Source organism: Calidris pugnax, unplaced genomic scaffold (assembly GCF_001431845.1).
Source record: "Calidris pugnax isolate Ruff unplaced genomic scaffold, ASM143184v1 scaffold305, whole genome shotgun sequence".
NCBI lineage: Eukaryota > Metazoa > Chordata > Aves > Charadriiformes > Scolopacidae > Calidris > Calidris pugnax.
The window spans coordinates 307,929-321,834 of NW_015091074.1; the positions used below are offsets into that span (position 1 = coordinate 307,929).

General features: G+C 54.5%; 1 protein-coding gene across 1 annotated transcript in view; it reads left to right on the plus strand.

Annotated features, from left to right (window-relative positions):
* NCSTN (nicastrin) overlaps positions 1-2,588 on the plus strand; it is a 24,634-nt gene extending 22,046 nt beyond the window's left edge. The window contains exon 17 of the mRNA XM_014957333.1: positions 2,423-2,588. Coding sequence (XP_014812819.1) covers positions 2,423-2,545 — 123 coding nt within the window. The 3' untranslated portion in view covers positions 2,546-2,588. The remainder of the gene's footprint in view (positions 1-2,422) is intronic.
* Positions 2,589-13,906: the final 11,318 nt, after the last annotated feature.

Sequence of the window (13,906 nt, forward strand, 5' to 3'; positions counted from 1 at the left end):
GACACGCTCCAGCACCTCAATGTCCTTCCTGTAGTGAGGGGCCCAAAACTGAACACAGAACTCGAGGTGAGGCCTCACCAGGGCCTAGTCCAGAGGTACGATGACTTCCCTACTCCTGCTGGCCACACTATTCCTGACACAGGCCAGGATGCTGGTGGCCTTCTTGGCCACCTGGGCACACTGCTGGCTCATGTTCAGCCTGCTGTCCACCAACACCCCCAGGGCCTTTTCTTCCAGGCAGCTCCAGCCACTCTGCCCCAAGTCTGTAGCGTTGCCTGGGGTTGTTGTGACCGAAATGCAGGACCCAGCACTTGGCCTTATTAAACCTCATCCCGTTGGCCTTGGCCCATTGATCCAGTCAATGAAAAAGAGGGAGCTGTCGCTGGTGACAACCCTCCCACCTCCAGCCATTTGGGGGTTAATAACGTGGTCGCTGAGGCTGAGACAGGGCAGAATAATCAAGGGTCCCAGGAGCTCTGTGGATAAAAGGTAGAAGTGCCAGGAGTCTTAACCCCTTCCCCAAGCACAGGAGGCCAAACCCGGTGAATCTGGCTGTTAAAGTGTTTCACCCGATGTGCAAAATGTGCCTGATGTTGCCCCGTTTTCCTTCCTGCGCTTTGAATCCCTTCTAAAAAATGCAGAAATAACTTTGGCTCAAACCTTCCCCAACAAAAGCTTCTTTTGGTTCAGTGTCTGGGATCCTGAGCAGCCCCTGGGCTGGGTGTGAGGTGCTTTTAAGTGCTGGCAGAACTTAAAGGGTTAAAGGCCCGGTCCCTTTGGGACTCTGAGCCTTTCTGGTGGCCTCTGGTTGGCTGGTTGTGATGTCACCCCTTGTCACATCGTGTGCCACCAAAGGCTGTGCAAGCCCAGGCATCCCTTCCATCCCTTGGATGGTTATTTCAAATCTGAGCAATTTATTTGTGTGACACTGGGCCCTTTTAACACCCTCAGGCAAGCACAATGCCCTGCCTGTGTCTCCACACCAGTAGATACTGGTGCCCAGTTTGAGCCCAGCCATCCCTGAAGCTTTGACCCAATAGAAAATGTGCTGGGAGTGTTTGGCTGCTGAATGGGGAGTATACTGGGATGTCTGGGGAGACTGGGAACGACAGTTCCACCAAGGAGAAGGGTGATGGGAAGGGATCTGCCCGGGCCTTGGGCTGGTCTGGAACTTTCCTGGCTTCAGGAGAGGTGCTGAGCAGGAGGGAATCTGTTCTACAAACCCTATTGAGAGATGTTGATCCTGCCAACGACTTGTTGAAGGCATTTGCAGTTCTTTGCTGGAGGAGATGAACTTAAACGCATTAAGTTTAAGCATTAAGTCTTGTTGAACCTCATGAGGTTCAACCTCATGAACCTCATGAGGTTCAACAAGAGCAAGTGCAAGGTTCTGCACCTGGGCCGGACCAATCCTGGCCACCAATACAAACTGGGGGGTGAGGGATTGGAAAGCAGCCCTGAGGAAAGGGACTTGGGGGTGCTGGTGGAGGAGAAGCTGGACATGAGCAGGCAGTGGGCAGCTGCAGCCCAGAAGGTCAATCCCATCCTGGGCTGCATCAAAAGCTGCGTTGCCAGCAGGTCCAGAGAGGGGATTCTGCCACTTTGCTCTGCTCTGGTGAGACCTCACCTGGAGTATTGTGTGCAGGTCTGGAGCCCTCAACATAAGAAGGACATGGACCTGATGGAGAGGGTCCAGAGGAGGGCCACAAGGATGATCAGGGGGATGGAGCACCTCTGCTCCGAGGACAGGCTGAGGGAGCTGGGGTTGTTCAGCCTGGAGAAGAGGAGGCTCCGGGGAGACCTTATAGCCCCTTCCAGTACCTGAGGGGGGGCTACAGGAAGGCTGGGGAGAGCCTGTTTAGAAAGGGCTGCAGTGACAGGACGAGGGGCAATGGCTTCAAGCTGGAGGGGAACAGCTTTAGACTGGAGATGAGGAGAGGGTTCTTCACTGGGAGGGTGGTGGAGCACTGGGACAGGTTGCCCAGGGAGGTGGTTGAGGCCCCTTCCCTGGAGATATTCAAGGTGAGGCCTAGTGAGGCCTGATGAGGCCCTGGGCAACCTGGTCTAGTTGGGGGTGTCCCTGCTGACTGCGGGGGGGTGGGACTAGATGGCCTTTGGAGGTCCCTTCCGGCCTGGAAAATTCTATGATTCTCTAAGTTCTTTATCCGTGGCACAACTTTCTTACCTTTTCTCTTAAACACCGGTTTATGTGCAATAACCCCAGGGAAAGCTGACCTGATCCTGCCTGGCAGTCGCTTTTGTCTGAGTCTGTAAAATCCTCAGAGTATGTTTATATTTTGATTTTATTTTATTTACGCGGTGCCTCAGGAGCGAGCCGATCTCTGTAGCTTTTTGACAGAGACACCCCCCCCCCCCCCCCCCCCCCCCCCACAACACTTGAGTCTTTCTCCTCCCTTCCCAGATCATCACCTTGGTGGTGGGCATTGTCATCCTCGTGGTCTCTCTCCTCACCACCTATTTTATCAACGCCAAAGCCGACATACTCTTTAGCCTCCCGCGGGACCCCGGGGCCGTGGCTTATTGAAGATGGAGAAGCTTTAGCCCTTTGGATTACAGTTGTCAAAGATGAAAAACACTGGAATTCCCCTCTCTCTGGATAGGGCCATGAATGGTTCTCTCTTGGAGCTTCCATGCTCGAGTTTTGGGGACCGAGCCCCAAAAAAAACATGAGACTTTCCCAGAAAACGGTGCCGCCCGAGCCCTAAAGAAACTGAGACGGTCCCGAAGCCTTGCTTTTTAATTTGTCTCCTTTTTCTGAGCAACTTGAGAGGTTCCTGAATGCCACCGAGGCGACCAGGTGATGGATTTGTTCCCCAGAGGAAGGGCAGGGGTGGAAGGATGAAGGTATTTTCTCTGGGATGTCCATGGAGCAGCAGATCTCCGCCGTGTCCGATGGCACAGGTTGCCTGGTAACGTCCAAGAGTCGCTGTGAATGGGTGTAAACTCCAATGCAGGGAGGAAAAGGTGTGTTTAACAGATGATTTAGATGTAAAATGTCCTTTTTTTTTTTTTTTTTTTTTTTTCCTAATGATGCAATATTTTCTGGGTTTTGTACATATATAAATAGTTCTGTTTAATTAAAAAAAAAAATCTCCGCTTACAAATTAACCCGTTGCCTGTTTTGTCGCAGTTGATGGCCCAAAGCCACTGGGTTTGGTCTTGGGAGAGACAAGAGTTTGTTGGATTTGGTTTTTAGACCCGTGTTACAGAGTCACAGAGGGACATGGTGTTGGAAGGGACCTCTGGAGATCTGGTTTTGGTTTTTAGACCCGTGTTACAGACTCACAGAGTGATATGGGGTTGGAAGGGACCTCTGGAGATCATCTCCTCCAACCCCCTGCCACAGCAGGTCCCACAGGAACGTGTCCAGGTGGGTTTGGGATGTCTCCAAAGACAGAGACTCCACCACCTCTCTGGGCAGCCTCTGCCAGGGCTCTGCCACCCTCACAGGAAAGAAGTTCCTCCTTATGTTGAGATGGAATTTCTTATGGTCATGTTTTTGCCCATTTCCTCTTGTCCTGTCCCTGGGCACCACTGAGAAAAGCCTGGCCCCATCCTCCTGACCCCCACCCTTGAAGTATTTGTAGGCATTGATCAGATCCCTCCTCAGTCTTCTCCAGACTCAAAAGCCCCAAGTCCCTCAGCCTTTCCTCCCAAGAGGAAAGCCCTCCAGGCCCCTCAGCATCCTTGTAGCCTTTTGCTGTCCCCTCTCCAGCAGTTCCCTGTCCTTCTGAAACTGGGGAGCCCACGACTGGGCCCAGTGCTCCAGCTGGGGCCTCCCCAGGGCAGAGCAGAGGGGCAGGATGACCTCCCTTGAGGTTCTCCACGCTTTTCTTGATGCCCCCCAAGATGCCAGTGGCTTCCTTGGCCACCAGGACTATTGTTGGCTCCTGGGCATCCTGGTGTCCCCCAGGACTCCCAGGTCTTTCTCCTCAGAGCTGCTCCCCAGCAGGTCACCCCCAACCTGTCCTGGTGCAGGGGGTTAATCTTCTCTCTCTCCCATCTTTCACATCTAGATTCCCTGCTTCACTTTGGGCTTTTTCTCTTATTTTTTCCCCCCTGAAGGCTTCTGCTTGGAATTATTATTTTTTTTTCCTCCTCGTTTTCCTCGTACAAACAGAAATCAGCCCTTTTACTGCTCCCAGCCCCCCTTTTCCACCCCCAGCTTTTTGTTGGGAGCCGCTCTCTGGCGAGAGGAACAAACAGCTGTCCCCGTGTCCTGTGCCCACCCCGCTCCTCCCGTGGCCAACAGGTCTCCCTGGTGGCCACCACCACGAGCAACCCTGCTCTTGGTGGCAACAAAAGGAGGGGAGAAGCGAGGGGACAAGGCTGGCAAACGCCGCGGCCAAGACACATTTCCCTTCCCGCTGCCAAGGCTGGAGAAAACACACCAAATCTTGATTCTCAGCCCAAAATTTACCCTGCGTGTCCCTCCAATTCTCCCGGTGCCAGGGGAGGGGGGGAGAGGAAAAGCAGTCGCCGTTGTCGGTGCTTCCAGCCCTTCCCGGTGTGTTTTGCCCTGGTCAGTAGTAAATTGGTTTTGCTCAGCTGGTTGGTGATGATGAGGTTTGCGCCGCGGGGATCTGAGCCTTCTCCTCCTCGGGGGATGGATGAAAAGGGGGTGGGGGAGAAATAGAGAAGCAAGAGGGTTCATTTGGGAAGTAAATGAGCTACGAGAGGGTCCTGGTCCCTGGATTTCTCCTCCCTGGTCTCTGGATTTCTCCCTGGTCCCCAGGTTTCTCCTCCCTGATCCCCAGGTTTCTCCTCCTCCTCCATCCCCAGCTGCTGCCCCTCTCCTCGTGGTGCCCTCCAAGGACACGGACGCTGCTACTTCCCCCCCCTTCCAGAGGGGTGACAGGACCCTCTTGAGACCTCGAGGTGAACAGATCTTGAAAGACAAAGGTGTTTCGTTAATGTCAAGCTGCTGTCGGGGAAAGGAGCTGCTTTTTATGGGGTGGAGAAATGAAATCCCATTTTATACAGAAATAAGAGCGTGGATAAAGGCCTCGTGTTCGCCCCCATCCCTCTCCCAGCTCATCAACGGGGATGTCCCCCATCAATCTGGATCTCTGTGACCTGTTCAGTCTCACTCCTCACCCTCACACAAAGAGCTGGGGGTGGGGGGATTTGGGGGTGATCCTTCCCCTCCCCTGGGACTGGGGGAGCCTTTGCTGCCTTTGTGTCCGACGGAGGAATCGTTTCCCCCCAGGGAAGCCCCTCTCAGCCCCAAATTAGCGTCCGAGCCCTGGAAAAGCTCACTCTTAAGCCATCCTTTCCGTGCCTTCAGTTATCTCCGGTAGATCCGTGGCCCCAGTTTAAAAAGAAAACAGGTTTTTCACCCCTTGTGTATCTCCCTTTTGTCTAAAACCTTTGGTTTTGGGGGTGAGTTGTGGCTCTGGTTCCTCCTGGTCCCACAGCAGCCGTCCTCAGCTGCGCGGACCACGAAGTTGATAACTCCCCTGATACACTTTCCCCTCCCTCACTCCTGAGATTATGTGCATTAATTAGAGCATCCCTAATGCTAATAAGCAACGGGGAGTAAGTGCCTTCTCAGTAAATTAATGCGGAAAGGAGCTTGAATATTGGTACAGACGTAGATTTATTTCTGTCTTTGCGATGGAAACCAAATCGCTGAGTTCTGAGGGTATTTTGATGCGCGTTGGCTAAAAAATGGGGGGGTTGAAATTGCACTGGGGGCCAGGGGGGAACCGGTGGAGTGGCCGCCTTTGAGGTAGCCTGATGAGAACGAGGTAATTCCCCCCCCTTCGAAGCCCATTTGCTTTGATAATTAGAAAAGTTTGCATGGGAAATTACGCAAAACATATGGAAAAGCCAAGAACTTTCCGGCTCCGTGTCTGGTGGCCTTTGAAGCTGTGGAGTAGCCCCGGCTTCTCCTTGGGGTGTGGGGAAGGGACGCAGCAAACACCGCTGCCGTCTGTCGTAGCTGGTCCAGGAGGACAGAGTCCAGTTGGGTAACCTCTGGAGATACCAGGCTGTTCCCTGAATTCAACATATTTCTCCTCTCAAACTTAGAATCCTAGAATGGTTTGGGTTGGAAGGGACCTTAAAGACCATCCTGTCCCCTCCCTGCCCTGGGCAGGGCCACCTCCCACCAGCCCAGGTTGCTCCAAGCCCCCTCCACCCTGCCCTTGAACCCCTCCAGGGATGGGGCAGCCACAGCTTCTCGGGGCAACCTGGGCCAGGCTCTCACCACCCTCACACCAAAGAACTTCTGCCCCACATCTCAGCTCAATCATAGAGTCAGAGAACCATCTAGGTTGGAAGGGACCTTCAAGATCATCCAGTTCCATCCCTTCTAGTGGATGGGACATCTTCAAGGAGACTAGGTTGCTCAAAGCCCCCTCCAACCGGGCCTTGAACCCCTCCAGGGATGGGGCAGCCACAGCTTCTCGGGGCAACCTGGGCCAGGCTCTCACCACCCTCAAAATGAAGAAATTCTTCCCAAAATCTGACCTGGATCTCTCCTTTTTGAGCTTAAAACCCTTCCCCCTCGTCCCATCGCTCCCCTCCCTCATCAAGAGTCCCCCCCAGCTTTCCTGGAGCCCCTTGAGGGACTGGAAGGGGCTCCAAGGTCTCCCCGGAGCCTTCTCTTCTCCAGGCTGAACCCCCCCCAACTCTCTCAGCCTGTCCTCACTCAGTGATTTAAGATACTGCAGTGATTTAAGACAGTGTCCCAGCCAACAGAGGTTACACAGAATCACAGAATCCCAGAATCTTCTAGGTTGGAAGGGACCATAAAGATCATCTTGTCCAACCATCAACCTGAGACACTCTCCCAGCCAACAGAGGTTACATAGAATCCCAGAATCTTCTAGGTTGGAAGGGACCTTCAAGATCATCTTGTCCAACCGTCAACTGACTGACAAAAATAGACACCCACACAACAAACAAGGAGCATCATCACTAAACCAGACCTCCCAGCACCACATCAACCCGTCTTTTGAACACCTCCAGGGATGGGGCCTCAACCCCCTCCCTGGGCAGCCCATCCCAAGGGCTGAGAACCCTTTCAGTGAAAAAATTGTTCCTAATCTCCAGCCTGAACCTCCCCTGGGGCAACTTGAGGCCATTTCCTCTCGTCCTGTCGCCTGTGACTTGGGAGAAGAGACCGACCCCCATCTCTCTACACCCTCCTTTCAGGGAGTTGGAGAGAGCAAGAAGGTCTCCCCTCAGCCTCCTCTTCTCCAGGCTGAACACCCCCAGCTCCCTCAGCCTCTCCTCATAAGACTTGTGCTCCAGACCCCTCACCATCTTTGTCGCCCTTCTCTGGACCCGCTCCAGCACCTCGATGTCTTTTTTATGGTGGGGGGCCCAAACATCTCTCGGGCAGAGGAGACAAAAGCTCTCTCCAGTCTGGTTCGTCTCTCTGACCCAGGAGACAAAAGCTCTCTCCAGTCTGGTTCGGTGTCACAATCCAGCTCAGGTACTGGGAAAGTGCTCTCTGACTCTCTAGACTTTCCCTCGCTGCTCCAAAGCAGGGCTACTTGAATTGCATCCAGAGCTACTACATTTTGAGGTTGGTTTACATCATTCCTGGTCGAACCAGTTCTTCCTGACTCTTCTAGATGCTGGGCAGCTTTGAGTTCTGCCCAAACCCTTGGCATCTTTTTTTGGCACTGAGTTCAGCAGGTCGTTTTTTTTTTTTTTTTTTTTGCTGCTTTATGGGATGGAAGGTTCTGCAAGTTCTCCCCCTACTCAACGCCTTGACCAAAGGGAAGAAAGGAGAAAGCAGCCGAGCAGCCACGGGCGAATTCATCCTCAGGAGACGGAGCCAGGAAGAAGCAGGTTCTGCAGCCCTTTACCTGGGGGGGGAAAAAAAGAAATGATGCAACTTCCAGCCAGTCTTGCTGAAACTGCTCCTCAAAACAAACAGGTTCCTGACGCCAGCGAGGGCTGGGGACCTGCTCCCAGGGGCAGGTTGCTACACATTGAGCTGTGTTTTGCTCCTCGAAGGTAAAGGCTGCAGCTCCACGCCGGTTTCCATCTCCTCCCAGCTCCAGTGAGCCTGGTGGTGGCAGGACAGGCCTGGAGAAGGTGGACCAGACACTGGAACCATCTTTCTTCTTGTACTTGAGGTGGTTCACTCCCCGCTGCCGGCTTTTTTGGCTCCAAGGTGCCCAACCAGGAGTAGGAACCCAGGGATCTCTGCCTTGCTTTTATCCTGACTGTCCTCCTAAATCAGCCTCATCCCTTCACCTTGCCCTGCATGGATCCATGAAGAGTCTTGTCACACCATCACAGACTGGTGGGGGCTGGAAGGGACCTCTGGAGACCACCCAGTCCCACCCCCTGCCCAAGCAGGGTCACCCAGAGCAGGTCCCACAGGATCAGATCGAGGAGGGTTGGGAATCTCTCCGGAGAAGGAGACCACACACCCTCTCTGGGCAGCCTCTTCCAGGGCTCTGCCACCCTCAAGTTGAGATGGAACCTCCTGTGTCCCAGTTTGTCCCAGTTTGTCCCTGTTGTCCCTTGTCCTGAGAAGAGCCTGGCCCCATCCTCTTGCTCCCCCCACCCTTTAGCTCCTGCTCAGAGTCGATGAGGTCCCCTCTCAGTCCGTTCTTCTCAGCTTCAGGGCTCAGCCTTTTCCTCACCAGGGAGATGTTCTCCTCCCTGAGCTTCAGGGCTCAGCCTTTCCTCACCAGGGAGATGTTCTCCTCCCTGATAACCCCATGGAGCTCCCACCCGTGTCTCTGGTTCTGAGGTAGCCCTTGGCTCACCCCAAACCACCCCCAGCTCCATCAGACCGAGGGTTTTTTTGGGGGGCTCCCCACTCCACCGAGGGCAGCTGTCCCTGCCACAGAGCCCCCAGGCATCTTGCAGAGTCACGCACATAATTTGCCAGCATCAATTTCCTCCCCACGTGTCTCTACCAGGGATTTCGACCCAAAAAAAAATAAAAAAAAAAAGAAAAAAAAAAAAAGAAGATGCCACTGACTCTCTTGACCCCTGAACTCGGCTGCCTCCCAGGAGGCTGAGGGCTGGGGCTGAGCCCAGAGAGGAGGGTTTGCAGCTGCCCTTGTACCCTGAGGGGGAGACATATGGGGGTGACAGTCAATGAGAGAAGGAGAAAGCAGAGGAAATGTGTGTTTTCTTAGCGCCCAGCTCCTGGGAACTTTATGGCTCCGGAATATTAAGAGGCAGGAAAGTTAATTAATACCCAGAACAAAGGCAGGGCTGTTTGGCTTCTGGGAGAAGGAAGCGGTGGAGACAGGAAGAAAAAGAAGCGGTGTCTTCTTAAATCATTTGTTTTCTGCGTTTTATCAGGAGCTAAAATAGAGGTGGAGCCCGTGAAGGGGTTGAGTTTTGGAGATGGGAGAAAGCGGATTTCTGAGGGGCAGGAGGGTTTTGGGGTGAGCTGTAGGAAAAGTTCCCCCTGCTGAGCCTGGGACACCGTGGAGCAGCGGTTGTCATGTCCTACTCACTGCCACTTCTCTAAAAAGTCACTATTTCTCTTGAGGTGACACTTCTGCTCCCCTCGTAGCATCCTTCCTCTCCTCTCTGCCCAGCTCCTGGCCCCAGCGCCGGAGCCCATGGGCTGTGCTTTGGGCACTGGTGGCTGCAGGTCCCCGGGGTCGAGGTGGCCCATGGATGGCCTTGCCAGGACTGACCTAGGCCCAGTTTGGCTCCCAGTTGGGCTATGGCCTCCCTGACACCTCCCTCGGGATTTAGGGAGACCGGGGGGTTGCTTTAGGTACCGCTTTAAGGCAATTTATTGTGTCCTACTCTCTGCCACTTCTCTAAAAAGTCACTATTTCTCTTGAGGTGACACTTCTGCTCCCCTCGTAGCATCCTTCCTCTCCTCTCTGCCCAGCTCCTGGCCCCAGCGCCGGAGCCCATGGGCTGTGCTTTGGGCACTGGTGGCTGCAGGTCCCCGGGGTCGAGGTGGCCCATGGATGGCCTTGCCAGGACTGACCTAGGCCCAGTTTGGCTCCCAGTTGGGCTATCGCCTCCCTGACACCTCCCTCGGGATTTGGGGAGACCGGGGGGTTGCTTTAGGTACCACTTTAAGGCATGTTCAGACAACCAGACCCTGCTTTCACAAGTGACAGCGGCTCAGGTGGGGATTGTTCAAGGGAGAGCACTTTTCCCAAATAAATACGTGGAGAAAACCTGCTGCAAGAGCTGCTCGTCTGGAACTGAAACTCTCCTCCCTTAAAACTGCTCAGGATCTCTCTGTGCTGAATATTTTAAAGACCCCCGAGCTCTGTGTGCCCTGTGCTTGGGGTGAAGTGGGTCCCAGCCCATCCTTTGCCTTCATAGCCTGGACCTTTGTTGGTCCATGGACCGAGAAAGTGGATACAGAACCTTTGTGTGATGTCTACATGGAGCCTTGTGTCCCAGTCTGGTGCTCCTTCCAGTAGCCTGTGGTCGCCCTCCAGTAGTCCTACTGCCATGGACATGGACAACTGCTTTCTGTGTCCTCCCCGTGAGCAGCAGCGAGGTCCAGCTGAAGGAACCAAGGCTTTAGCCCGGGATGACGCCCGCAGGGAGCGAGGGCTGTTGGCTGGCACCCAGCAGGCATCTGAGTCCAGCATGTGTTTGAAATCAGGGTCTGACCACTACAAATAGTGTCGGAATTGCCAGGCTGGATCATGCCCAGGGTCCAGCTCTGCTGCCACCCTTGGCCCCAGTGGAGCCCATCACCAACTGCTGCTGGGGAAGGCACAGAAGATCCCGGAGCCACCCTGAGCCCCAAATCCATGGCATCCTGATGATCCCTGAGCACCCAGTTCCTTCCAGAGAAGGAGACCCCCACACCCTCTCTGGGCAGCCTCTTCCAGGGCTCTGCCACCCTCATGTTGAGATGGATCCTCCTGTGTCCCAGTTTGTCCCCGTTGTCCCTTGTCCTGTCCCCGGGCACCCCTGAGAAGAGCCTGGCCCCATCCTCTTGCTCCCCCCACCCTTTAGCTCTTGCTGAGAGTCGATGAGGTCCCCTCTCAGTCTGTTCTTCTCAGCTTCAGGGCTCAGCCTTTCCTCACCAGGGAGATGTTCTCCTCCCTGATAACCCCATGGAGCTCCCACCTGTGTCTCTGGTTCGGAGGTAGCCCTTGGGTCACCCCAAACTGGGTACCACTGGAGCCCTCTGCCCTGGCTCTGCTCCACTTGGTGCAGCAAGAACATCCAGTAAGATCCATGCCATCCATCTGTACGTCCATCCTCCAGCCAGTTACACCCGTCCCTGGAGAAAAACACCAGTGCTGGAGAGCTGCCGGGCAGAAAAGGCCCTGCTGGTGCAGCAAGAACATCCAGTGAGATCAATGCCATCCTTCCATACGTCCATCCTCCAGCCAGTTACACCCATCCCTGGAGAAAAACACCAGTGCTGGAGAAAAAGGAAGGTATTTTGGGGAGATGCTGATCCAAACTCACCTTGAGTACTGTGTCCCTCACCTTGAGTACTGTGTCCAGTTTTGGGCCCCCTACCATAAAAAAGACATTGAGGTGCTGGAGCGGGTCCAGAGAAGGGCGACAAAGATGGTGAGGGGTCTGGAGAATAAGTCTGATGAGGAGAGGCTGAGGGAGCTGGGGTTATTCAGCCTGGAGAAGAGGAGGCTGAGGGGAGACCTTCTTGCTCTCTCCAACTCCCTGAAAGGAGGGTGTAGAGAGGTGGGGGTCGGTCTCTTTTCTCAAGTCCCAGGCGACAGGACGAGAGGAAATGGCCTCAAGTTGCCCCAGGGGAGGTTCAGGCTGGATATTAGGAACAATGTTTTCACTGAAAGGGTTCTCAGCCCTTGGGATGGGCTGCCCAGGGAGGGGGTTGAGGCCCCATCCCTGGAGGTGTTCAAAAGCCGGGTTGATGTAGTGCTGGGAGGGATGGTTTAGTGATGATGCTCCTTGTTTGTTGTGTGGGTGTCTATTTTTGTCAGTGAGGTTGACGGTTGGACAAGATGATCTTGAAGGTCCCTTCCAACCTAGAAGATTCTGTGATTCTGTGAAAAGGAAGGTATTTTGGGGAGATACTGATCCAAGCTCGCTCTTCCCCAGTCCGCCCAGTGCAGCCCTGTGCTCCCAGGGCTCCCTGTTATCTCCAGCCCCTTCCACTGGCGTGCGGTGGGATTGCTGGGAGGAGGAGGCAGAGGATGAGGCGAGGATGGAGGATGCTGCTTAGGACCTCCAGCTCTCCTGCTACCCAGGTGATCCTTCCCCGGCGCCAGCCCAGCTTTAGCGGCGAAGGTTTCTGGGGCTAATCAAGATCGACACGCAAACAAAACAGCATCTCCGCATCTCGCAGCCAGCAGAAAGGGAGAAGCAGATGGGCTGGAGGAGGCAGGGAGCTGCTGCTAAATGGATTGATGGAGAGGCCTTTAAGAGAGATGGATTGGAGAGGGAGCCGCTGGAGGAAAAGGGCCGGGGCGGCCGCGCTGCGAATGGGGCAGGGGCCCAGGGAGATGCCGGGAAGGGAGAAAGGCCTGCAGATAACAGATGGATGGACACAAAGACTGGAAGGGAAGAGAGGGACAGATGGACAGGCAATAGAGAGAGAGTCAGGAGAAGAGAGGGATCTGAACGTAATTAGATTGGATCCGATTATGACAGACTCGATTAGAGCAATATTATGATCAGGAGCTTCTGTCGCTATTTGGCTTTTAGAGGGGGGGGGAACAAAGCCAGGGAGCACGTGTGGAAGGGGGACACGGGGAGGCGAAGGGAAGCGGGAAGGATGAAAGGAAAGGGGCTCCTTGTGAAAGCTGTCAGTGGTGGTGGTGACAGATTGTCTAGTTATCGAGCACCGGGGCCGTCTGTCACCGACCGCTCACAAAACCTGCACTCAATAAAAGCCGGGGAGACAAAGGCGAGGAGAGGAGAGGGGCTATCGGAGCCCGGAGCTTCTGTCACTCGCCAGGAGAGCCTGCCCAGGGCACGGGGACAGCCCTGCAGCTCGGGGACCTTCTGTTGTGAGCTGGGCACACGCAGGAGTAAACATGAGGAGAGGCTGAGGGAGCTGGGGGGGTTCAGCCTTGAGAAGAGGAGGCTGAGGGGAGACCTTCTTGCTCTCTCCAACTCCCTGAAAGGAGGGGGTAGAGAGGTGGGGGTCGGTCTCTTCTCTCAAGTCACAGGCAACAGGACGAGAGGAAATGGCCTCAAGTTGCCCCAGGGGAGGTTCAGGCTGGAGATTAGGAAAAATTTTTTCACTGAAAGGGTTCTCAGCCCTTGGAATGGGCTGCCCAGGGAGGGGGTTGAGGCCCCATCCCTGGAGGTGTTCAAAAGCCGGGTTGATGTAGTGCTGGGAGGGATGGTTTAGTGATGATGCTCCTTGTTTGTTGTGTGGGTGTCTATTTTTGTCAGTGAGGTTGACGGTTGGACAAGATGATCTTTAAGGTCCCTTCCAACCTAGAAGATTCTGTGATTCTGTGATTCTGTGTGCACAAAGAGCAGGGCTGGACCTCACTCGGCCCCTTTCCCACCCTCACATGGGCTCTGCAGCCTGTTTGCCCGTGCGTGCACACGTGTGTGCACACGCAGCTTGCACGGACAGCCTGTGTGTGCACACACCTTTGCGTATCCTAATGTACTTACCCCAAAAAGACCTCGAGCCTTGGCTTTGCAGGGCGTCGTGGCCCCGGTTGAAGGTTAAGGGGCTGCCTGGGTGCTTTGATCCCAACAACAAAAAAAGTAGCCCTGAGGAAAAGCAGCCCTGAGGAAAGGGACTTGGGGGTGCTGGTGGAGGAGAAGCTGGACATGAGCAGGCAGTGGGCAGCTGCAGCCCAGAAGGTCAATCCCATCCTGGGCTGCATCAAAAGCTGCGTTGCCAGCAGGTCCAGAGAGGGGATTCTGCCACTTTACTCTGCTCTGGTGAGACCTCACCTGGAGTCTTGTGTGCATGGCGGGAGCCCTCAATATAAGAATGAGATGGACCTGGTTG